This window comes from Oratosquilla oratoria, chromosome 9, assembly GCF_046742065.1.
Source record: "Oratosquilla oratoria isolate Oo_2021 chromosome 9, ASM4674206v1, whole genome shotgun sequence".
Classification (NCBI taxonomy): domain Eukaryota; kingdom Metazoa; phylum Arthropoda; class Malacostraca; order Stomatopoda; family Squillidae; genus Oratosquilla; species Oratosquilla oratoria.
Window position 1 is genome coordinate 72,642,496 of NC_134785.1, and position 26,849 is coordinate 72,669,344.

At 40.5% G+C, this 26,849-nt stretch overlaps 1 protein-coding gene across 4 annotated transcripts; it reads right to left on the reverse strand.

The window, feature by feature from the left end:
* Window positions 1–645: 645 nt before the first annotated feature.
* LOC143028595 (mitochondrial tRNA methylthiotransferase CDK5RAP1-like) lies at window positions 646–14,421 on the reverse strand. Of its 4 annotated transcripts, none has more exons than XM_076190925.1 (6): window positions 14,398–14,421; window positions 10,902–12,163; window positions 10,581–10,729; window positions 9,939–10,065; window positions 8,866–8,952; window positions 646–870 (listed from the first exon to the last, which is right to left on the reverse strand). In XM_076190925.1, exons 2-6 carry the CDS (start codon window positions 12,135–12,137, stop codon window positions 712–714), a joined length of 1,758 nt encoding a protein of 585 aa, XP_076047040.1. In that variant the 5' UTR covers window positions 12,138–12,163; window positions 14,398–14,421; the 3' UTR covers window positions 646–711. The 4 variants fall into 4 exon arrangements, with proteins under 4 accessions (XP_076047040.1, XP_076047039.1, XP_076047038.1 ...); XM_076190924.1 differs by lacking the exon at window positions 14,398–14,421 and adding an exon at window positions 14,370–14,389; XM_076190923.1 differs by lacking the exon at window positions 14,398–14,421 and adding an exon at window positions 14,329–14,379.
* Window positions 14,422–26,849: the final 12,428 nt, after the last annotated feature.

Here is a 26,849-nt window from a genome sequence, read left to right on the forward strand (position 1 = left end):
CATAAAATAGGTAGCTAATATTGAAGTGGATGCTCACTGGCCAAGCAGGTTAGGGCATCGTTACTTGCAGTGAAGGTCGAGATGATGACAATTTGAATCCTGCTTGGGGCAAGTTGAACCAAGGGCATGGTTCATTAAATTCCACACTACAAAGTCCACTGTTAGGGGTATCATCCTAGCCTCCTGATAGGGTGAGTTTGTGACATTAAACCAAATCAGTCATCAATATTGAAGCCACTCTAGAGAGAGGCAAAATCAGATAACTGAGTTCCAGACATGCATGATATTTCTGTACCTCTTAAATACTAAAACTGTCTCCTTCAGAAGCTAAAAAGGGATATTAGCATTCTTGACATATACATATATATATTGTGTATTTGTGTGTGTGTGGTACCTGCATTGTTCCACACCCAGGCTGTGGGGCAGGAGACAGGGATGACCCTTCATCAACAAGGAGCTAAGATAGAAGGGAATTGGCTGACGGATGGGAGTGGGATGGGTGAAGGCAGGCAGATGCCCCTTTGATGGCTACCTTCCTTAAGGAGAAGCTTATTGGTATATAGATATTCATATATTCATATTTGTGTGTATAAATTATTTGGGGGGCTGATATACGAGAGAAAAGGATAATACTAAAGGCACAAGTAATATCATCTGCTATATACATTTACTTGTTATCTTTATAAATATACACAACTAACAAAATCACAATCATGAGTGAAACTGATCCATGGTAACAATTCTTATTGGATATCCTTTCAAGACTTGAGAATTGGCCTCCGTTATTTGTACTTCTACATACTCTCCAGATGTTGGATTCTTGAGACAATTTCCACCTTCAACCGGTGTCTCCATATCAGGAAAAATTACCTGTGAGAAAATAAACATGTGATTAATGTGGTATTATCTTTAAAACTTATCTACATATACAGTAAACCTTTAATAAATATACATACATATACCAACAGCTTTTTCTCCCTTACAGGGAGGTAGCCAACAAAAAAATGTAATTTTTGCAGGAAAATTAATTTTTCCCTGATACAAACCTGAGGTACTCCTTACAATAGGATACTTCACGTAGCGCAAATATTTCTACTGCTAAATTAAAATCTTCACTCTGTGGGTCTGGGCAATGCTTATCCTCAGTAAGGGGCCCTATTGGGGCAAGGGGGCCCTTGCCCTCCACCACAAGTCTCGCACACTATATTCCATTCTCTGAGCCAGGTATGAAATTAATCACAAGGTTTGTCAGGCAAGGAGAAGGAACTTTTTAGGGGGGTGGTTGAGAAGAGCCATTAGAGGTAAGGAGTACCTCAGGTTTGTATCAGGGAAAAATAAATTTTCCTGCGAAAATTACATTTGTTCCAAAGAATACAAACTCTTCGGTACTCCTTACCCAAGGAGACTCGGACTTATGAGGGAAGGAAGTTGTTATCTAGCCTGGAAAACCCCCGTAAGGAAAATTTAGTGTGCTAAGACTACGTTGACCAGACCCCTATACATTCCCCTAAACTTTGAAGTGCACCCCTTTCTGTTCCCAGGAGTGGAGACAGACAGGTTATACTCACTTTTGTACCACTGAAGGGTTTGAATTGATTCCCTTGGAATGCTTGAGAGCCCTCGGGTGAGGTAAGGGAATGTAGGAGTATGAGAAGGACTTTGGAAAGTTATCACCGTGGATGAGTTGTCAGGGTCGGCTGTGTGCTATTGGGGAGGGGTATGTCATCTCAGGACTTCTTGGGCGGCCACTATGGGGCCCAAAGAGAAGTTCCCTAAAGATTCCCACATTACTTCTTTGAGGTAAAAGGAAGTGAACGTATTCTGGCACTTCCATATACCTGCTTGAAGAACCTGGTTGACTGACAGATTCTTTCTGAAGACTAGGGAGGTCCCCACTGCCCTCAGGTCATGGGCTTTCGCTTTAGAGCAATCTGTGTGGTTCATGTCATAGGCTCTGCAGATGACTTCCTTGATCCACTAAGAAATTGAATTCTTAGTGATGGGCTTCGGCTTAACTTTAGCAGAGACAAACAACTTCTTTAATTCTGGTCTAAGATGTTCAGTTCTCTTGAGATAGGTCCGGATGGCTCGTACCGGGCATAGTAGTGTTTCAGTCTGTTCTCCCCCTACAAATTTGTCCAAGGACAGAACACTAAAGGACCAGAATCTAGGGTCGGATTTGGCAATGAATTGAGGCATGAAAGTGAAGGAGACCTCTTTCCATCCTTTGGAATGGGCGATTCTATAAGAGATGGCGTGTAACTCCCCTACTCTCTTGGAAGATGCTAGGGCTAGCAGAAAAACTGTCTTCAAGGTGAGGTCCTTCAGATGTGCCTCTCGGAGGGGTTCGTAAGGGGGACCCCTCAGAGAGTTCAGGACTAATGCCACATCCCACGGAGGAGAACCGATTTCCCTGGGGGGGCACGATCTTTTGAAGTGCCTGAAGAGCATGGAAATTTCTGGTGAAAGGGCTAGGTCCATTCCCTTCAGAGAAAACACCTGATTTAGAGCTGCCCTATAGCCTTGCACTGCCGAGAGGGAGATCTTCTTGGACTTCCTGAGGAAGTGGAAGAAGGAGGCAATCTCAGGAATGGTGGCTTGATCTGGGACTATTTTCCTGGAGTGCCACCATTCTACTAAGGCATTCCATTTCCCTTGATAAAGGTTAGCTGAGGAAGAGCGAATAGGAGCGGACATGTCCTCCGCCACCTCTCTGGGAAAACCCTTCTTTAGGAGGATCCGGACCATAGTCTGAACGCGTGAAGATTGAGTGCTGAAGGGTTCTTGTGCCAAGCCCCGTTGATGGGTTGATGTAGAAGGTCTGGTCTTCCCTGAAGGGCCAGGGGCTCTTCTACTGCTAGATCTGCATCTGATCTGATCTGCATCTACTGCATCTGGAAACCATGGGGCTTTTGGCCACCAAGGAGTGATCAAAGTCATCCGAAGGTTGGATGCGTTTCTTGCTCTCTGGAGTACCTTCTGGAGCAAAGGAAACAGTGGGAAAGCGTAGGTGTCCAGGCTGTCCCAACTTTGTAGAAGAGCGTCTTCTCCTGCTGCCAGAGGATCCGGGAGAGGGCTGAAATATATTGGGAGTTGGTGATTCCATCTCGTGGCGAAAAGGTCCACTACTGTAGAGGGGAGACCCATTTGCTGAGGATGAAGTTCACTACTTCTTGATGGAGGGACCATTCTGTGCTGATTATCTGATTCTTCCTGCTGAGGTGGTCCGCCCAGACATTCCTCTTCCCTGGGATGTAGCAGGCTTTGAGTGACACTTGGAGATTCTCGGCTAGATTGAGGATGTCCATAGTCAGAAGGCATAGGTCCAGGGAGACTGTGCCCCCTTGCTTGTTCAGGTAGGCTACTAACGAGGAATTGTCTGACATTATGCCCACTACTTTCCCCGAGACTTGATCCTTCAAGTGACGGAGAGCCAGGAGTACTGCTTTCAACTCTAGCCAGTTGATATGGGCTGTCCGGTCGACTGTGGACCAGGAACCGCTGACGTGATCGTCGTTGAGGTGGGCTCCCCAGCCCTCCTTGGAGGCATCGGAGAACAGGAGGACTTCGGGGGGAGATGGGCTGAGGGGCATCCCCACAAGCAGGTTGCACGGGTCCTTCCACCAGAGAAGAGAATCCTTGACTTCTTCGGTGAGGGAGATGTGTTGTAGGGGTTCTCCCTCTTGCAGGGCCCACTGAGACTTGAGGAGCCACTGTAGTGGTCGCATTCTTTGTCTGCTTCTGGGGATTAATCTCTCTATGGAGGCCATATGGCCCAGGAGGATTTGGCATTGTTTTGCTGTCAGGAACCCGGTCGATAGTGCCTGTGCAACTAGAGAAGTGAGATTCTGGATCCTCTTTTCTACTGGGAAGGACTTCATTAGGGAGGAGTCCAGGACCATACCCAGGTACGTGACTCTCTGTTTTGGTAAGAAATCTGACTTCTCTGGGTTTACTACAGTGCCCAATTTCCAGACGAAGGTTAGGACCATTCTCAGATGTTCTTGGCATAGCTAGGCGGAATGTGCAAGGATCAGCCAATCGTCCAGGTAACGGAGTAGGCAAATTCCCCTGGAGTGGGACCACGCTGAAACGAGTTTGAACACTCTGGTGAAGACTTGGGGTGCTGTGGAAAGTCCGAAGCATAGGTAGGTGAACTGGAAGGTGTTGCCCTTGTGGACGATTCTGAGGAATTTCCTGGAGGAGGGATGCAATGATATTTGGAAATAGGCATCTTGGAGGTCCAGTGACACCATGAAGTCCCCTTCCCTGATAGACGCCCTTACGGACTCTGGGGTGTCCATTCGGAACTTCATCAGGGAAAGGAACTTGTTGAGTGGAGACAAATCGATGACTGGTCTCCACCCCCTTGTTGTCTTTTCTACTAGGAATAGCCTTGAGTAGAACCCTGGGTCCGGAGTCGAGACTTCCTCTAAAGCTCCTTTCTGGAGCAGAATGGAGATTTCCTCCGCTAGGGCCCCCCCGCGAGCCGAGTCCAGGTGGTAGCTGCTGACTTGGATGGGATAGGGGGAGAGGTTTGGGATAGCATGAAAGGGAAGACAATAGCCTGTATTGATGACGTGTAGGGTCCAGTCTTCCGCCCCAGCCTCTTCCCATGCTCTCCAGTAGAGAGAGAGGTAACCCCCTATCTTGTGCGGATGGGCTGGCGAATTCCTAGAATTTTCTGTGGGGGGGGGGGGGTGGAGCCTCTATGGTGTTTGCGTCTAGGTTCTCTATTCGGAAAGGGGCGGGGCTTTTCTGTCTGCATTTTCGACTTGGAGGGGTGGCCTTTCTTCTTTCTTAGAGTGAGGAAATGGCTGTCTTTGCATCTGAGGGGTCCCCGGGGCTGATGGGGGGAGGGGGGGGAGGTTGGCCTTGGCCTCGGCCTCGAGGTAGGGACGGCTTCTCTCTCGAAGGCTCTGTTATGCATCAGTTGGTTTTTGCTTGTGATTGCTGAATCCACCATGTCCGGGGGAATCAGCATGTGGGTTAGAGCATAAATTTCCCTGAGGAGGGGGTCACTGGGGTCCTCTAGGATGGTGTCTCTCCTGCGTGACTCGATGTTGGCCCAAGACGTTGAGAGGCAGGCCGCTTGATGCTTCAGGGCTCTGCTCGAGCTTTCCAATAGAGCCAGGAGGTTGCATTCCTCCAGGGGTTGCAGCTCGGGTAAAAACTCCCTTACTGAAGCCAAGACGCGTTCCAGCCAGGAGTACACCACGAGAGAGAGAGCCAGGCCCTGAACGAGGTCCCTGGATTCTCTGCCGGAAAGAATGACGTCTCTTCTGAGTAGTGAATCCACGTCCGCTTTGACAAGCTCTGGTAACCTAACCGGGATCGAGGCTTCTTTGAGATTTGTCCCTGATGGGATGTAGAAGCGTTTTTTATTTTCCACTGGAACAGAGCACCAGCGCGCTTTCTCAGTTGTCCGTTTTGTAAGTGTGTCGGAGGCCTGGCTCATGGCTCTTACCGTCTGTGTACTCCATGGGAGTTGGATAGGAGGTGGTTTTGTTGTCTGAGAATTGCCCATCCTGAAGATTTCTGACTCGAACGTGGCTTCCTCTTCTTGTGGAGGGCCCAGTTGAATAGCTCTCCTAACTTTAGAGAGGATCTCTGAGAAGGAGGGTTTAACAGCCATCTGGGATTCCGACTGGGAATCCTGCGAGGTTTGGTAACTTGCCCTCTCATCCCAGGTGCTTTGGACGTCGTCGTCGTCGTAGCCGGAGTCTGTCTGGTCAGCGAGAAACACCGCATCTTCATCCTCATCCCTGATTGGTTCGGGGGGGGTTCTAATCAGCTGGAACATGTTCTAGGGGGGCTCTTGTGGGCGTTGAATCCTTTCAAACTTCGGAGTTCAACAGGAACTTTTCTTGAGTTGCCCGGATGAATTCGCGTTGTTCATCCATCATCTGTTCTTTCATTGTGTGAAAGAGGGAATAGATAGTGGGGAGAAGTTCCTGTAAATGCCCGCTTGGAGAGTCGCGATTAGGTTCAGATGGTCCGGGGGACCCTAAGGAGAGGCTCTCTCTTCTGGTAGAGGTGGTTTTACCCGCAAGTAACGCACGCGTAGGCTCACCTCTGTCCTCGTGATCAAAGGGCATGGAAAGGTCTCCGTTGATCACCCGGCTCTTCCTAGGATGGGTTTTATGCGTACTGCGGGATTCCTGAGTAGAAGAGGCTGAGGGGCTCTTTGTCTTCGAACCCGGGTTCTTTGTCCGTTTCGGCGTCGAGTTTCCGGGAAGGGTCGAGGGCAAGCCACAAACGACCTCATCCGGGAAAAATCTCGTACAGGAGCGGTAGCTAGATGTGGCCGGAGGCGCATGTCCGTCTAAGCTAACTGCCCTGGTTGAGGGAATAAAGGACAACTTGCCCTGAGAATGACTCGAGGTGGACATTGTACAGCCTTCTTGTCTTCTACGCTTTGGAGGAGGGAGAGAATTGCTCGTCTCCTCTGAAGTCGTAGTCTGCCTTTTCTTGGTTTTGGGGGATGAAGGTGGAAGCCATTTTCTATGCTTGCACACCTTTTTCCCTGCATGCACTTTCCTGTGAACATGAAAGTACACGGACCACTGACTATCATCCCATTGAATGCACATCTCACATGGGGATGAAGGTGAACACTTGAGAGCTATTCACTTTAAACACCAAATATGAGGGTCCGCTTGTGCTGGCGGTAACGGGGTGAGGCAGGGATATCTCCCTTCGGTGAAGGCACACAACCTATCTTGAACAACAACAACACTGGAACAAGATTCCATACTGACAGTGAGGGGTAGGATACCCAGTGGCGGTTAGGGGAATAATACAGGAAAGGGAGAGGGCACTCAAGAAATTCCAGGACACAGGATGGGTAGGTAAACCCCGATGAAATTGAAGGACGACAGACTCCTTAGCGTCCTGGGAGTGAGCTGGTGACGATCGAAGCAGGTTGCTTGATTTTCGGCACACAACTTAAATATTGAACCGTTGATTAATTAACGGTTTGCTGCCGTGCTAATAAGGGACTTTGACTTAAAATTGGCCCAATAAGGGGGAAACCGATAAAAGCTAAATAAGATCAGGTATAGTTGAGAGATGTTGACTACCGCAAAGAGAATGGTGTATAGTGTGCGAGACTTGTGGTGGAGGGCAAGAGCCCCCTTGCCCCAATAGGGCCCCTTACTGAGGATAAGCGTTGCCCAGGCCCACAGAGTGAGAATTTTAATTTAGCAGTAGAAATATTTGCACTACGCGAAGTATCCTATTGTAAGGAGTACCGAAGAGTTTGTATCAGGGAAAATTTAATTTTCCTGCAAAAACAAAGGCATAAAATCCATTCTCACTCATTCCATCCCCAAATACTCCACTTCCATTCACCTCCCTCCCTCCATCTTATCTTGGCTCCTGGATGATGTGTCATCCCTACATCTTGCCCACTGCCTTGGATCAGAAGCAATGCAGCAAAACACAGCACATCCACAGTAAGGCTTCATTTAATAAATATGATATTCATAAATCAGACATCAGGTATTTTCAGGGTACCACACACACATTCCCAGACCTGCACAACTTAAAACAACAGCACTCATTGGCAGTCCTATGCCATCTTGAACTTGCAGATAAGAACAAGTTACAGTGTAAAAAGACTATCATCTAGAAATAGCAGTAATACAAGTAAAAATGTAGAAATACAGTACTGCAGTACATGTATCATATAAGAGTATATCAGATATATAAGAACATAAGTATGAAGGACACTCCAAGAGACCATAAGGCCTACAATAGGCAGTTCCATGTCCATTACCACCTATCATCCCCATCCATAATGTTATCTAACTTCCTCTTAAAATAACCAATAGTTGCTGCACTTATTATGTGGTTACCAACTCTATCACATTCATTAACCACTATCAGGTACTGTACTGAGTAAGAGTAACTTACAATCAAGTTCCAAGTTTTATCGTCACTGTGCTTCTGAGACCAAATTGAAAGAAAACAACCAAAATTATCCCAAGCCTGCCTGATAAGATATATGAAGAGAGAGACATATACACACACAGAATTATGAGAGGTGTGGAAGTCCTTGATAGAGATGACTTACTAAATTGGGATAAGAGAAACACAAGAGGACATGGAAAGAAACTCAAAAAGGACATTTATAGAAGAGACATGAACAAACAGCTTTCCCCACAGAGTGGCGGACGTATAGAACATACTAAACGTAATGATAATGTGTGAAAAACAATACAAGAATTTAAGAGCAAATTATATGGTGAGTTACAGAGACGGGACACCATGAGCGTAGCTCCTCTTCCCATAAGATACAACTAGGTAAATACACACACACACAAAATAAATAAAATAAAAATAACATGATAATGATATTTAGAACTGAAAAAATGAGTAGAAAAAAATATAAAAAAACCTGCTGGTTTGGGATAAAAAGTATGAATTTAACCACTTCCATACGGTGCCGCACACGTCGGCATCATGAGGAGCAAGTGGGTACGTGATGATGCCGACGTCGGCCTTTTGATTATATTTATTGTAGTCGTACCTACGTAAGCTTCATTCTCTCTAAACTGGCTTCATCATATTTTCTATGGTTATCAAAATTCACGGGTGAAAGAGAACGAACAATTAAGCACTGACTTTATTTTTTATAATGCGATTATTATGACGCAACATCGCACATCGGGCAGCTAATGCTACCAGACGTGCGATGTGCCCCGTATTGAAGGGGTTAAAAAGTTAGGTAAAAATACAACCCAGGCAGAAAACATGAATGAATTTAAAGCAAATTTTGAGAAAAGGACACAGAGATAAGACCCCAAGAGTACAGTTCCAAAATGCGTACTCAAAATAAGGTAATAGGGAGGAATGACTGACCTTAGTGTTGCCATCATTACGACCAGCAAAGTCCTTGGCACTTCGTTTACTATGCCCCTCAACTAACACTAGCTGCTTCTCTCCAATCTGAAAATGAATTGTTCTTCATCAGACATCCAGTGTGACAATTATATGAGCCAGCTATATTACCACCTTTCATCTTTTTCACACTGTCACATTCAAAGTGTCAGATCAATTGTAAAACCCCCACACACACACACTGATCAATAAAGGTTTGAAGTGCTCCACCATCGCTCAGGTCATGGTAATATTTTTCTTATTACTCAATTTAGAATTTGGGAGCATTCATGGCCAGGTTCGGTTACTATCATTACCATTACGGTCAGGCACATGCCGTCAACCAGGTCATGGTAACATTTTTTTTAATAACTCAATTTATAGTTTGAGAGCATTAATGATGGTGATAACAACCTAACCTACTCTAACAATTAATGATTCCAAACTGTAAATTAAGTAATAATTTTTTTTTTACCATGACCTGAGTGACAGTGCAGTGACAATGGAGCACTTCAGATCTTTATTAAACAGTGTGTGTGTGGGAAATTCTACAATTGATCCAAAGCCTATCCTCCTTTCCATTCAACAAATTGAAATATTGTACATATTGTCATTAACATCTGTCCAACTGCACCCTTTATCCTTCCCTCACTCTTTTCACTTCCCAAACATCTTTTTATTCTTTTCATAACCTTCTATCCAACACCTTCCCCACCTCACATCTACTCTCCTTTTGACCTCCCTAACATTACATTTTGCTTCCACCCTCTGTAATCTGCTCTCATTTGCCTCTTCATTTCTTCTTTTCAACCATTCTTCATATGTTTGTTTCTTTTCTGCCACCACTCCCTTGACCTCTTCATCCCACCATTCTACTGCTGCTTCTTCTGTTCCCTACTATCCTCCTCATTTCTCACACCATCTCAGTGTACTTTAGCACTTCCTCCTTGAAACATACCCATTATACTGGTAATCATTTATACGGATTAGTCATTCTAAACATTCACTTAGTAAAGTACACATCTTATTACAATAAAACATATATATAATCTTACTTGTGCCTGATTAAGTTTAAGGGCCTCTTGGCGAAACAACTTTATCATACGATCCAGTCTGTCTAGTTTGACATTAGAAGGAACATCGTCTTCAAACCTTCGGTGAGCTGGGGTCTTCTCTCGTAAGCTTAAAATGAAAAATATATCCAATATAATTAAAATCTAAACACTGGTTGGACAGAAAAATAAATATATGCTCATACCAAACTGCCTTTTCCTCCTTATGTATATTTATTTACCTAGTTGTATTATACAAGAAGGGACCTATGCTTATAGAGACCCATCTTTGTATCTTTCAGCATCTAGTTTGCTCTTAAATTCTTGTATGGTTTTTGCACACACTATTTTTTCATCCAATTTGTTCCAAACATCTATCACTCTTTGTGGAAAACTATTCTTTTTCAGATCTTGAGAAGCCACAGTTGATTTACCCCCACCATTTCCTGATATATTGACCCCCCTTCCCCCTCATCAGTTTGAGACGACATGAAAAATTTCTCTTTGGACCATGTCACTTCTTCTCCATGTCATGTCATCTGACACTCCTCAAGTTCCAAAGGTGTTGTATTAGTAACAGCCTACCTGCATATGAAAAAATCAATACATGCATTTCATATATCATACAAGAATTAAGAAATTCACCTGTATGGGAAGAGGTAGCAGTAGTTGTATCTAACTTCCTTTATTAAACTTAATGTATCCTGGAATTCTTCTTCAGTTTCTGAGCAGAAGCCACAAATGAAGTCTGAGGACAGGGAAACTCCTGGGATTATATCTCTGATATGAGAGACCTAAAAAAGACATTATGAAAATGAAAAACAAATGACAAATTTAATTTTATCTGTCTGAACATACAGTATGGGTAATTCTGCCAGTGTATATATCTTGTTAACATTAACATATTTAAATCAAACATTAAAATTGCTGAGTTTGTTACATTTTACCAATGGTAATAATGCTTACCAGCTCCAGGTAAGAATCTCTTGAATATCCTCTTCTCATAAGATCAAGAACTCTCGTGTTTCCACTTTGAGCAGGTAAGTGTATATTGCTGCAAATATTATTTCTCTCTTTTATAAGATACAACACCTCATCAGGAAAGTCTTTCGGATGTGGAGATGTGAACCTTATTCTTATTTCAGGGTTGATTTGGCTGACTTTATCTAATAAATCTGCAAACCTTAGTCCACCTTTTTTAGTTTTATAAATAGTTTTGAATCCTTTGGCAAGAGTAGTTTCTTGAGAAGTAAATGATTGGCTATATTCTGAAATATCTCTATAGCTGTTAACATTTTGACCAAGCAGTGTTATTTCCTTAATGCCCTGATCAGACAGAAACCTGACTTCTTCTAGTATAGATTCCACAGATCTAGACCTCTCTCTTCCTCTCGTATGAGGAACAATACAATATGTACACATATTGTCACACCCCCTCATAATGGAGAGAAAGGCTGACATCCTGTTTTCGGATAAGCTTAATGGCATAATATCTCCATACGTTTCTTCAAGTGACAACAAGACGTTTATTGCTTTCTGACCATGTTCAGTAAGGGCTAAGAGTCTTGGTAGGTCTCTGTAGCTATCGGGACCAACAACAAGGTCTACTGCTCTGCTCTTTTCTAGTAGCTGTTGCTTTAATCTTTCTGCCATACATCCTAAGACACCAATTTTCAATGGAGTTTGATTCTTCTTTTTCATTCTTTTATTTTTCAAGCCATTATATAAATCTAACTTATTCCAAATCTTTTGTTCTGCCCCTTCCCTTATGGAACATGTCACTACTAGAATAATATCAGCATCTTCAATTCTTTCAGTTCTTTGAAAGTCATGAGACTTAAGAATTGACCAAGCAATTTCAGTATCGCTTACATTCATTTGACAGCCATATACATCAAAATAAACTTTCCTTTGATGACCACTGACATCCTCAAACTTTATATAAGGATGTGATACTTTTTCGGCCAGTTTCTTTGTATAACGATTATCTAAAGATTGGCTGTTAGCCAGGAAATGAGATAATCCTGGACCATTCATATATTTGAGCCTTTTGTCCTCTGAAGCAGCAGTTTTACTTCTGATAGCTTTAGAGGATGAATATTGAGTACGATGTAATGGTTCACAGTATCCCAATCTATTTTTTAATAGTATTCGTTGGATACTAAATATCTGCAATATACCTGCCCTTGATGGTGATCTCATTGTTACAGTGATGAAGAGGAATACTTCTGAAATAGAAAAAAAATTCTGTTCAGACATGTTTATTATTCTTATCCTAAAATAAGATCACCTATATTTACCCTCTATTTCTCCTTTACCCCCCACTCCAATTTATATTGATTTTTAATCCATATAAAAAAATAATCTTAATAGTGTAATATTTTTGGAAAGGGTGTGTTTTATTAATGATATGGGTGTGTAATTTGATCTGGCTAATTCGGATCACATGAAGAATCGTCACCCCAGATTTTGACAGGGTGACAATTCTTCATGTGGCTTATCCTAGGGTGACAATATTTTATGTGGGTCATCCTGGGTTTATGATTCTTTGATTGTATAAGTTGATGACAATAAGCATAACCCTCATTCAACCTAGCCTAACCTATCCTAATCTTTATTCCTCTGTTGATATTTGGCATACTGGGGTGACAGTTCTTCAGGTGGGATCTAATGGCATGACGATTCTTCATTTAGGCATTCTGGGGTGGCAATTCTTCCCTTTATAAGGGGAACCATGCTGTGGAAGTATAGTAGATAGAAATTTATTTTTGCCGTCCAAAGCCTTTGCTTGCAATTGATTTTAGTACATCTCTTTGATTTATTCTCACTGTAAGTTCTTTGATGTGTGGGCTGAAGTTCTTACATCTAAGTGAGAGCCACAATTTTTGGGCTCTTTTCCAATGGAAGGGTTTGGCCATGTAGCTTTACTTTACTACTGGATGTTTCTCTGATTCATGATTGTGTGCAGTGAATAACATTACTGGTGATTTTTGAGAAGAGGTAGTCATTATATTATTTCTAAACCACTATTCTAGTTTGTTTAAATAGGCTTAGGTGTTATTAAAAGCTATTTTTTTATTCCTAAGCTAGGTTATCATCACTAGGTCATGTGTGTGGGTGAGCATTTTGGTACTAGGAGATCACACACAAAGAGTTGGAGTAATACAGTATCACCATCAGTACTACAGTATTCTGTAAACCCCATTCAATACTTGGCATTACCTACCCTATCCTAGCTTAAAATAATCTAGTCTAGCATAACCTAACTGGAGACCTGAGAAAATCATATAATGGAGATAATTATGTAATTCTAATGGTGATACTTTCATCTTAATTTACCAAGTAGACCCATGTTAGGACTGTGAGGTAAGTTGCAGTTACCAGTTGCCTTTAGGAATGGTACTCGTTAAAATCTGCAGCCCCTGGGGACCACCCTACTCCCTCAGCCTTTCATAACATCTTAAAATAAACGCCTATCTAGTGTAATATCAACATAATATTGTCTTTAACATAAAATCATAAATCATTGAGTTAAAACTAGAAGTTCCAAGGTTAATATTGTTAGATATTCCCTCCTTATTTCAGTACTTTTAAAACCTAAAGCAGCAATTTAGACCTACCCCGAAAACTACATCAAAGCAACTTCCATCCGTATAAAGAATTATCTCATTCAAGTTGCCTATCTATACACTATACAGTACACCACAATGATTGTTCTCCCTTTCAAGGGGGAATATATATTGTAATATATTTTGCCATTAATGAAGAAAAACCTTACTAGGAAAATTATCTCTTGAAATTTTACTTATCACGTATGTATATTACCAAAAAATTAACATACAATATTTGCTTTTCTTCTATCACCTATAATTGGAAAACTTATACCAGGCGAGTCAATCACAATAGTGATTTATATAATTAATCATTATGATACAGTGGCAATTTTAGGGGTCTCTAAGGCTCCTCTAGTTCCTTTTCCTAGCATTTCTAACAAAAATGTAACCACATTTTCAGTGAGTTACTGAGTACTCTTAACTCTATCAGTTTAGTTTTTCTTGATTCTTTGCCTGTTCGTTATTAATCAAGTTACTTCAATATTCAAGGGTAGTTTCTGGATTTTTCCTGTGGGGGATGGGGGTTCATTATACTTTATTTCCCGCTTCTAATTGACATTTCTAGACTAAATTTTCAGTGGTTATACTACTATCATAAAGTAAACTTTATATATACTGCATAATACTTCGTTACACTATCATCTATCTATGTTAGTATGTGCAAGGATAGTTTTCTGGGGAGGAGGTTTTAAGTCATTTAATGGCCACTTCTACCTTTTCCAAATAAAGACTGCTGACTAGATACTCATGAAGTGTACAGGTTACCCTATCAAACCTACTGCACGATATCAATGTTGGTTTAAGATATTTCAATGTTTACATTTACTTTTTTGTGGCTCCGAACTTACAATGTACTTCTTTCGAATCTAACACAAAATCTTTAGACACATTAGTTATGAATCGGGAAGTAGATTTGGAAGATTTCACAGCCAATATTGGAGAAATCAACTGTGGAACTACAACAGTCATACCAAGATGTTGAACAATTAGAAAATATTTTACTTTACAAAGGTTGAAAAAGTGAGAAAATTATGTATGCGTTCTAACAAAAAAGTTCTTAAATGTGTCATCGTCATTGCCTCGTGTTATCTATAGGTAAATGTCTTGCTATACATACCAAGTGCAAAATTGTTTGTTTGTCCATTTCCCACCAAAATGAAAATATACATCTGTGGTCGGCTTACCGATATAAAAAAAAAATGTATGTATATATATATATATATATATATATATATATATATATATATATATATATCTATATATATATATATATACATTATATATATATATATATACACATAAACAGATAAACACACACAATTGTTTTATATATTTATATATATATATATATATATATATATATATAAGTCTAAATAAAAATATTCTTCTAAAAAAGGCTGTGGAAGTCGGGAAAAGGTGGTATTTCGGTGACACTTTGTCCTAAAAATATTCTTGAAAAAGAGCTTGGGTAAGTCGGGGTCAGGTGGTATTCTTCTTCTTCTTCATCATCTTCTTCTTCTTCTTCTTCGCGTTCCTCTTCTTCTTCTTCGCGTTCCTCTTCTTCTTCTTCGCGTTCTTCTTCTTCTTCTTCTTCGCGTTCTTCTTCTTCTTAGCGTTCTTCTTCGCGTTCTTCTTCTTCTTCTTCTTCTTCTTCTTCTTCGCGTTCTTCTTCTTCTTCTTCGCGTTCTTCTTCCTCTTCTTCGCGTTCTTCTTCTTCTTCGCGTTCTTCTTCTTCTTCTTTGCGTTCTTCTTCTTCTTTGCGTTCTTCTTCTTCTTTGCGTTCTTCTTCGCGTTCTTCTTCTTCGCGTTCTTCTTCTTCTTCTTCTTCTTCTTCTTCTTCTTCTTCTTCTTCGCGTTCTTCTTCTTCTTCTTCGCGTTCTTCTTCTTCTTCTTCGCGTTCTTCGTCTTCTTCGCGTTCTTCTTCTTTTTCTTCGCGTTCTTCTTCTTCTTCTTCGCGTTCTTCTTCTTCTTCGCGTTATTCTTCTTCTTCTTCGCGTTATTCTTCTTCTTCTTCTTTCTCGCGTTCTTCTTCGCGTTTTTCTTCGCGTTCTTCTTTGCGTTCTTCTTCGCATTCTTCTTCGCATTCTTCTTCGCGTTCTTCTTCTTCTTCGCGTTCTTCTTCGCATTCTACTTCGTGTTCTTCTTCGCGTTCTTCTTCGTGCTGGGGATCCCGTATTGGGGTTCCGCCCCGAGGCCGAGGCCGAAGGGGAAAACGAGGGATTAGAGTGCGGAAAGCTGCGGCCGTAGGCCGCCGTTTGCGCAGCCAAGCCTCCGGCGAAGCCGGGAATGGCAAAGCCCGCGGCTTGTATATATACATACATATATATATATATATATATATATATATATATATATATATATATATATATAAGGTATTTTTATAAGTGCACACATACGCTATATAGCATTAGAAAATGAAATGTTGATTTTCTAAATTATAATAAATCAGTGTAATATATTTTTATCTTACATTTTTTCTATCCTTGGCAGTTGTAATTGTTATTTCGAACTATGTGTTGTTTTCATTATCTGTACTTCATGTATATGGATTCAATACCAAATAAACTTATTCCTCACAGGTAGACAGCAGCGGGTGCTGGTCAATGGCGCTCTCTCCAACTGGTCCAGGGTCACCAGTGGAGTTCTTCAGGGTTCTGTTTTGGGCCCCCTCCTCTTCACGATGTTTGTATCGGATGTTCCCGATCTCCTCAAGATGACACAAAAATCTATCAAGTAATAGAAGTACTCGACAACAGCAGTCTCCAAGAAGATCTAGTAAGACTGGAGTCATGGGCACAGAAAATGCAGATGCTGTTTCACCCAGAGAAATGTAAGATTATGCATGTGGGAACAAACAACCCACTATATGAATATACAATGAATGGATCTGATGGATCACCACACACGCTGGTGTCAGTGGAAGAAGAAAGGGATCTGGGGGTCACGGTGGATCAGCGGCTGCAATTCTCAAGCCATATTCAAGCACAGGTCAGCAAGCCCAATAGAGTACTTGGAGCAATCAAACACTTTTATGGCCATGGTCAAAACTGCCTTCCTCCACCTGTACAAAAGCCTAGTTCGCCCTCACCTGAGTTTGCCTCGGTAATTTGGTCCCCAAAGCTGAAAAGAGACGAGGCTGCACTTGAAAGAGTACAGAGACGGGCAACACGATTGGTTACAGGACTGTCTCACTTATCCTACTCAGAGCGACTTGCTAGTCTTCAACTCCCAACACTCCAGTTTAGAAGACATAGAGCGGACCTTATACAAGCTTTCAAGATTATGAAGAACATTGATCTGATAGATTACAGGAGGGAATGCAACAGCTGTGAAAGAGCGATGTTCAACTCAACACTTAGTACAGCGACCAGAGGTCACAACTTAAAGCTACAATTACAACACCAAACTAGCTACAGAAAAACTTCCTACCTGCAAGAATTACAGAACCATGAAACAAGCTGAGCCAAGAAACCATTAGTGCCAAAACCGTAGAATCTTTTAAAAGTAAAATCGCGAAAGAATTGTCTACTAGAGAAGAACTCCACAAGTACATTAATCCTGCTGACCTCTCGGTGCTTAGGGGCTGCAACCTGCACACTAACACCGCTATAGCGTCCAACCTTGGCATGTGGTCTTGTTACCCTTCGGGGTACCTAATGACCAATACTAAAGGTAATTATTATTATTATTATTATTATTATTATTATTATTATTAACAACGTTGCTAAAATTATACACAAGCGAACGAAGTCGCGTCGAGTCCTTTAGATGCAATTTTTGTTTTGATAAGATCCGGAGGTCAAAGACGACGGACGACCCAGATGACCTCTAGAATTACAGGTACTGCATTAAATACAGGTTAGGTTAGAATAGACGAACTGATCATGCTTCAATTTTCTTCGATCTCCGCAGCAACCAAAACAAAGATGGTGTCTCAAGTAGCCGAGGCTGTTTGTTTCTGTATCGCTTTTAGTATTTTTTTCTTTTACTGATTTCCGCCAAGAAAAACGTATATTACGTTGGTGTATTATAAGTTATAAAGTTAATATTTAATTTTCTATTGCTTTGGCGCGTAGGGTCTCCGGAAAAGGTCAGTAATTGTTTTCCCCAACCTTTATTTTTTATTTATTTTTATGGACTAGCATTGTTTATACCGGCTATGTGGTGAAAGTATACGACGGAGTAGTAGTTTCACTCACTGACACCATTAAACACTATTTCTCAGGGGAGGCTCCCATACAGGCACCTTTCCCATTCCAAATACTCAAAGGATTACAAAGGCGGAGCATGCCGACAGGAGACCTTTTGGTCCATATCAAGGACGGATGAGAAAAAATATATAATAATGATAAGTAAATAAAAACTACAATAAAGTAAGTAATAATAAACACTCTCGGATGGTTATTTTTTTGTGAAGATAATTTTGTGAATCGTGGCAACATATTGAAGAAGAAGCAAAGGCAGTTTCTGTAGCCGAAGCGAGCTCGCCGAGATATACACATAAGCGGAAGTTTTCACTAGTTACGAGTAGGCTGATAATTTTGTCTCATGGAACGATTGTTAAATTCATACCAGTAATTTTTAACGTATTGATGACTCCAGACCCCCAATAGATTGGCTAATATGATCCCAATCTTCCTTCATTTGACTGTCGAAATAATCACCACCATTCCTATTAGTTGCCAGTATGACTTCCAAATATATCAATAACTTGAATTTACTGTATCATATGAATAGCTAAGAATAGAAATTAGATAAAATCATAAGCATCATTAACTTTATCATAACAGCAAAACAAAAAATGAGAAATGACAAATATGCACAGCTATAACTCAACAACATATGGTGAGATATTTACTGATTAATGCAAAACATGGAATGGATGTGATGATGATGGTTTAATGTCTCTATAGAAGAGACTTGAAAAAGAACAGCTTTCCTCACAGAGTAATAAACAGTTGGAACAAGTTAGATGAGAAAGTGGTGTGTGCAAAAATAATACATGAATTTAGAAACAGTTTAGATAAAATGAGATATGAAGACGGGACCCCACGAGCATAGCTCCCCTTCCCGTAAAATACAACTAGGTACAACTAGGTAAATACACACACACACACACACACATATATGTATATATAATATATATATATGTGTGTGTGTGTATTTACCTAGTTGTATTTTACGGGAAGGGGAGCTATGCTCGTGGGGTCCCGTCTTCATATCTCATTTTATCTAAACTATTTTTAAATTTATGTATTGTTTTTGCACACACCACTTTCTCATCTAACTTGTTCCAACTGTCTATTGCTCTGTGAGGAAAGCTGTTCTTTTTCACATCTCTTCTATAGCTGTCTTTCTTGATTTTCTTTCCGTGTCCTCTTGTATTTCTATCATCCCATTTTATCAGATTCTCTCTATCAATAATTTCTATGCCTTTCATGATTCTGTAAATAGCTATCAAATCTCCTCTCTCTTCTTTGCTCTAGTGTCTGTAGTTCAAGTTTTGCTAGTCTCTCTTCATATGATAGTTTTGAGAGTGTTGGTGCCAATTTTGTAATTGCTCTTTGTATTCTTTCAAGTTTTTTTATACATTTTTTTGTACTTGGTGACCATATCGTTGCTGCATATTCCAATCTTGGTCTTATCAGAGTGATTAGAATTTTCTTCACCATTTCTTCATCCAGGTATGTAAATGTCACTTTGATTGTTCTTATTAAATTATAAGTTTCTCCAAAAATCTTATTCATATGTTTCTCAGGTGACATATTATTCATAACAATGACTCCCAGGTCCTTCTCATTTTCTACTTTTTTTATTCCTTCTTCTCCCAATTTATATGATCCTGTTATTCTGTTTTTGTTTTTTCCAAATTCCATTATACTACACTTTTTAGTGTTGAACTCCATCTCCCACTTCCTACTCCATTCCTGTACTTTATTTAGATCACTCTGTAGTGACTCACAATCTTCTTCCGTGTTCACTTTTTTTAACAGTTTTGCATCATCTGCAAAGAAGCTCATATAACTTTCAATTCCGTCATCCATATCATTAATATATATAGCAAACATTATTGGGGCCAGAACTGTTCCTTGTGGAACACCGCTTATTACTTCATCCCATTTTGAGTGTTTGTCTCTTATCACTACTCTCATTTTTCTTGCAAAAAGTTTTCCATCCTTTTAAGCAGTTTGCCCTGTATTCCTCCTTCAGTTTCTAATTTATTAAGCAACTTCTTATGTGGAACTTTGTCAAAAGCTTTTTTTAGGTCTAGAAATGCACAATCAGCCCATCCATCTCTTTCTTGTATTATATCTATTAGCCTTGAATAGAAACATATTAAATTGGTGACGCATGATCGTCCTTGTCTGAATCCAAATTGCCCTGGATTTAGCACGTTTTTTTTTTTTTTCTAAATATTTTACCCATCTACTTTTGACAATTATTTCACAAATTTTTGCTATTGTACTTGTTAGAGAGACTGGTCTGTAGTTGGTAGGGTCTTCTTTATTTCCCCCTTTATATATAGGTACTATATTTGTTTTTTCCAATATTCTGGGACTTTTCCTTCTTTCAAGTAACTGTTTATTATGCTATGTATTGTCTGCCAGTTCATTCCTGCATTCTTTCAAAATCCAGTTTGCTATTTCATCTGGTCCATGCGATTTTCTGACATCAAGATTACTCAAATGTTTCAATATTTCATTCTTAGTTACTTCTATTTCTTTCATGGGGGGACTTTCTCTTTCCATTCGATCTCTTCAGGTTGTATGTTCTCCCTTGTAAACACTGATTTAAAATGCTTGTTCATAATTTCCGCCATTTCAATTTCCTCTGTGTATTCAACTCCTTGTCTTAATTTCTCCAAATCTTGTTTGTTTTTCAGTTTGCTGTTTACAAATCTGTAAAATAGTTTGGTTGATCTTTACATTTTTCTATGACGTCTTTTTCATATTTTCTCTTTTCCTCTCTGCACGCTTGTACATATTCATTTCTATAACAAGTATATATTTTCCATTTTTCAGGTCTTCTGTCTTTTTTCCATCTGGTCCAGGCTTTGTCTCTTTTGTCTTTTAACTCCCTACAACTTTTGTTGTACCAGCACTTTATATATTCTTTTTCTTGTTTTTGTCTTGGGACATACTTTTCCACTCCTTTTTTTTTGTAAATTTTTGTCAAAATATTCAATTTCTCTTCCACTGTTCTTTCTTCTTTGTATATTCCTTCCCAGTTTTCTTTTTGAAATAATTCCCTTATTTGATCAAAGTTTGTTTTTTCATACATCATTCTTTCTTTTCTATATTGTTAATTTCTTTTCATGTATTTTTCTTCATTTAGTTCCAGTTCAATCAGTATATGGTCACTTTTACTTATTGGTGTTTTATATTCAATCTTTTCTACTATTCTAGGTTCAGATGTGATTATTAGGTCTAGTCTCGATGGTTCTTCTACATTTCTATACCTAATGTTCTCCTGTATCCACTGTGTCATTGTATGGTCAATAATCATCTCGAGTAGAACATTTCCCCATGAGCCGTCTCCACCCTTTACTGTCATCTCTTCCCAGCAGACTTCTTTGCAATTGAAGTCACCCATCATAACTATTCTTCCTCCATCTTCCATTATCTTATTTAATGTTATCTTTGTGTCCTCTAACATACTTTTATGTTCACTCTCTTCCCATGAGGCTGTTTTTGGAGTCACATAATTTATCACAAACTTTCTGTTCTTCTTATCTCTGTCTTCCACTTCTATCATAATCATCTCTACTGTATTCTTTCCATATGTGACACTCTTCACGTTTATATCCTTCTTAGTCAGGAACATAACTCCACCCCCTTGCTTTGTCTCTCTGTTTCTAATCCAATAATTATATGCGTCATGTCCTATACTGTTGGGTGGTAGTGGACCTTTTAATTTCGTTTCTACAATTCCTATTATGTCCGGTTCTTTTTCCTTCAGATAATCATTCAGCTCATTCAATCCTGTTATTAATCCATCTATATTTGTGTAAGACACTCTTAGTTTTCTGCCACTTCCATTGTATTCTCTGTTTCCCTTTTGTTTTTCTCTAGTATTTCGAATTTTCTTTCTTTCATATTCACTACTCTCCTATAGAATTTCTCTTTTTCTGACTGTTCTGTTCTCGTTTTTTTTCCTTAGCTTCTTGTCTTTTAATTTTTTCCTCCTCTCTTTCCTATTTATTCATTTCCCTTGTTCACTTGCTGCTAGTTTCCCTGTTCTTGATAAGATATTCTCTGCTGTCGTTTGTGACCTGAATTTAATCTTAATTGGTCTGGTCTTATCTGTATTATACTTTCCGAGTCTAAACTTCTCTTCAATTTGTTTCATGATTTCAGGTTCATCTTCCTGAACTAATTCTAGTAATCTGCTTACTTTTTCATTTTCCTCATTCATTCTTGTGGTTCTATCTGGGTTGTGTTTATCTTCCATTCCTAATATAATTATACATTTCTTTTTATCTTCTTAGTCTCTTACTATATTCTCCTTCTGTCTCATCACTTTAATAACTGAGTCTTCAGTTTGTTCTTTCATTTGCTGTTTAATTATGTCAGTAAATGCAACTTTACTGTTTTCTTGGATTGTCTTCCAACCCTTAGCCTCTTTATTTTCTTTATTATTCCTCTTTAATTCTTATTCTCCTCTTTTACTTCTTTTAACTGTCTTTTTAGTTCTTCTATTTCCTTGGTTAAGTTTTTGTTCGCCTTCTCTAGTTCTTCCAATCTTTCAACCCTTTGCGCAATTTTTGACATTCTACCGAACCTACTCTCCCAATGTTCGGTCATTTGTTCAAGTTTTTCCTCTAGTCTTGCCAGTCGGGGGAGGTTGGTATCCGCCCCCCCCCCTCATTAAATCCATGGAAATTATTATCCTCACTTTCTATTGTGCTGTTCATATCTATGTTTCTAATCTTTACATTTTCGTTAGACCCTTCATCGTCACTAAATTGATCCGGCCCGCGTTTGTTTACATGGCGTCTGCCTGCCTGGACCAAGTCCTCTCCTTCCTCATTTCCTTCCATTTCCCTCAGTAATCCCTCCCCTTCTCCTTTTTCCTCACTTTCCCACTACACCACGAGCAATCCCCTTCCCTGCAAATACAATAGGTACTTCCTTTGTGTTGAGATCCACGAAAATTTCACTTTTTCTTCAGGACGTCAATCCTCGCCGTCTGTCCGACGTAAGTGTGTGAGTGTGTGTGTGTGTGTGTTGGAGCAGCTAATCACACAACATTGGCTATAGCAGCCGACAATCGTAAATCGTATGAAATCAAGGTCAACAACCACCTGCAGAGAACTTCGTCAGTCAACCCCACGATAGCAACAGGCATAGGGTTATCACGCTCCGCTCCCTCCATTCAGCAAATGGAGTTCCTTTCCTTCACGATCATGTACACCACTTTCTTCATGAATCCATCAAGTTAAAATATGTGGATAATGATGAAATGGAAACAGCAGACCTTTCACATATGACATTAAACCATCCGTTATTTCAGACAATGTGGAATCGCAGGACAGTGTGTAGTGGCGGGGCTCCACCCACCAACACCAACCGCGTCTTGGACACCCGTCTCCCATGCAGACCGAGCCGGGACTGATGACGTCACCAACGCGAGTGGAAGCGCTCTCACTCACCAGGGCTCGCAATTGGCCCATAGCCAAAGGGAAGGAGGCCAATCAAAAGACTAGTCAGGAACCAGGACCTGACTGTGAGCCGCTTACCTTACCTTACCTTACCGGGGTGCCGTATCGACTTGGACGTTGGCCACTATGGATCTCCATTCCTGTCTGCACATGGCTCTTCTTAACAAGATGGCATTTATTTCTTCTTCTACAGACGTCCTTAATCCGTCCACATATTATCTGCGTGGTCTTCCTCTTGCCCTCTTTCCTTCTATTTTTCCTGTTAGGCACGTATGTTCTAATTGTTTTCTCATGTGAGCCGCTGCCAGGATTTAAAAGACGGCCTCTTGCCAACGGAGGGCAGAGCAGCAGCAACTCGACTAGCTCCAAGACCGTCTCTCTCCTTGCATCGGATCGAGGATCTACAGGCTCTCTCCCCTAACACCGGATCGAGGACCTACGGACTCTCGTCCATCCTTTGTACTCACACTTTTCTAGATGTTATATAAAAAAAAGAGAGTCATCTTCCCGAGCAAGAAGTTTTAGTTCTTCCTTGGTTGCTCATCCTAGAACACAACAAATTAGTGACCCGGAGTGTGGCAATTAGGAAAAATGGCAGACTCAAAGCTCAAGCTTCCCATCTTTTCCCATGATGTGGACAACTGGCTCATCCACGCTCAAGAATATTTGGTCATTCAGCAGGGGGTGACCGATCAACAAGCATTCGGGGTGTATATCGCCGCACTTCCAACGGAAGTTATCTCCCTCGTCCAGAGCGTCATTCTAGCAAGCGTCGACTTACACCACACTCTCATGAAGGAGAAACACTACAGTAAACAGCGTTCGTGATAACAATCATGGGCTTCCTAAAAAAAGAAGAAAAAAACAACAACAACAGTGTAGTGAACACAGAGTGTAGTGACATTACGCGTGCTAATTATCACCCCTCGACCAACCAAACCTCAGTCAATAGTGCAGTGAGCAGGACCGTTCATTCGCCGACCAGTGCCGAGAACCAAAGTGTGTAGCAGCTACGGGAGGAAATAAACGAAATTAGAAAATTGTTGAATCAGTTAACTGACATGTCACGAAGTGTCGTCCCAGATAGAAATGGTGGTACCTGCTGGTACCATGCCCGCTTTGGTGAGAGAGCACTCAGATGTACCGAGCCCTGCAGCTGGTCGGGAAATGCCAGACACGGGGGACGGTACTCGGTAGGCACCGCCAACCACGCCTCCACCCTCTCGGTGCGTAATGATCATTCTGGATTCTCCTTCCTGGTGGACACGGGCTCTGCCGTAAACATCATGCCTCCTGCAGCAGCCCCAAGACAAGGGAAAGACATCTCATCATGCGACCTGCTCGCAACCAACGGAGCTCGTTTAGTTGTTGCTGTTGCAATCGAAGAGGCTGTTCTTGCGACTTGCTTGGTAAGACCACCCGCTCGCGCGGGATCAGTTTTTGTGGGAGTGGAAGAATGTCTGTAAGAAAATGAAAAGATGATAGTAGTTGTGTATAAAAGAGGGCTTTTGCCACCGGGAGATTAGGGATATTTATTTCGTGGTGTCGTGGCTTTGGAGGTATGAGCTGGAGACTGGGATTTATGTGTAACCGTTAGGTTACGTGGGAATATTTATTCTTCTTATCCTCATCCAACAAAGTTAAAAAAAAAAAAACAAGTAGGAGGCTCAGTCATAGGGATAGAGAAATTGGGAATAATTTTAGTGGTAGATAACCTGAAATGAAAAGATGTAGTAGGAGAGAACGTTATAAATGAAAATAATTTCTGTAAAAGAAAAAGTTTTTGTAGTTGTGTTAGTTTTGTTTGCGATATGGTTGTGTGTGTATTCTACACATAGGCCTCCAACGTGTATCCTTATAGCCTGACAAGGGAATACGAGCCAGCCTGCACATTTGTAGTATTACCATCATGACCAGAGAGTGACATTTTGAGGGCCTGGTTGACTGTCTCTCAAGGACCAGAGGATTTTTCAAGTGTATCCATAGAGATATTTTGTTATTTAATTGGCTCCAGGGACCACACCATTTACTAGTGTATCTTAAACAATGTGATTTGCATCACTTATTTGAGTAAAGTGAGTGAGATGAATAAACCTTCCAAGAGTAGGTCACATAAAGATTTAGATCTTATGAACCCAAACTTGGACTGTTAGGGTGTTATGTTAAATATGACTGATGTGGCCAGTTGGGCCATTCCCCACTTCCAAATCTTGTGTTGTGATTTGATGAAGAAAGTTTAGAACAAAATTTGAGTCACTCTGGACCCACACAGGAAAGGAGATTGGTAGAATTATATATATAATATATATATACAGTAAAACTTTTATCCGACCTTTGAACATCCGACTAGTCCAAACATCCGACTTTTTTCTTCAGTGTCCCAAGTTGGATAAAAGTTAAATTTGTCCAAACATCCGAACGTCGAGTGGTTCTTTAGTTGCTGCTCTCGCCACTACCGGCTCATGGCACTCAGGCAGGTTATTTTCGCAGACATTTCAGTGTTTGTTTGTTTGGCCTTTTGAGATTATTTCTCCTTGTTTATAATGCTTTATTATATCGTAAACAAGTAAAATTGTCTCAAACCAGTGAGTTTTTTTTTTTTTTTTTCTTTTTAGTGTATGTTCAAACATCCGACTTTTCCAAACATCTGATCTAGGGTAGGTCCCACCAAGGTCGGATAAAAGGAATTTTACTGTATATACACACACACACACGCACGTCGGTCGAAGTGACAACGAAGTTTAGAACTCCCAAAAAACTTCAAGTTTCATCGATCTCAACGAGGGAGCACCTTTGTTGTATTAATAGGGAAGGGGAAGCTCGTGGTATAGTGAGAAAGTGAAGAAAAAGGAGAGAGGGAGGGATTACTGAGGGAAATGGAAGGAATTGAGGAAGGTGACGAACGGGTTTCCCCGGACGTCGGGAGAAATGTCAACAAGAGGGCTGCAGACGACGCAGGCGAAGTTGAAATTATCGGTAAAAGTATTAAGTGGAGATAATAATTTCCATTGATTTAATGAGGGGGGGGTGCCAACCTCCCCCGATTAGCAAGTCTAGAGAAAAAACTAGAGAAAATGACAAAATATTGGGAGGCTAGGTTCAGCCAACTTACATGGATTACGGAAAGAGTTGATAAATTGGAAAAAATGTATAATTATATTAGGAGTGGAAGAGAAGTATAATCTAAATAGGACCACAAGAGTAAAAAAGGAAAAGGTAAACAACATATTAGAAGTAGTTCAAGAGGATGGACAAGAAACAGGGAAATTGAAGAGATATATAGACTAGGGAAATATAATACAGATAAGACCACACCAATTAAGATCAAATTCAGGTCACAAACGACAGTAGAGAATATCTTAGAAAAAACAAACAGGGAAACTAGCAGACAGTGAACAATATAAACAGGTATGGATAAAAAGAGAAATGAATAAAGAGAAAAGAAAGGAGAAAACAAAAAGACTTGAAGCTAAGGGAAAAAAACGAGATAAGAACAGAGAAAAAGAGAAATTCTATTGGAGAGTAGTGAATATGAAAGTGAAGAAATGGTTCATAGCAGAGAAAAACAAAAGGGAAACAGAAAACCTAATGAAAGTAGCAGAAAATTAAAAGTGTCTTATACAAATATAGATGGCTTAA

What these genes read in the sequence shown, in the direction of transcription:
- LOC143028595 (XM_076190925.1), bottom strand. Translation starts at nt 12,137, where the DNA reads ATGAGATCACCATCAAGGGCAGGTATATTGCAGATATTTAGTATCCAA. An exon ending in GAGATTCTTACCTGGAGCTG is followed by an intron (nt 10,730 to 10,901) that starts GTAAGCATTATT and finishes TGTCTTTTTTAG; the next exon opens with GTCTCTCATATCAGAGATAT. An exon ending in TTAAACTTAATCAGGCACAA is followed by an intron (nt 8,953 to 9,938) that starts GTAAGATTATAT and finishes ATTCATTTTCAG; the next exon opens with ATTGGAGAGAAGCAGCTAGT.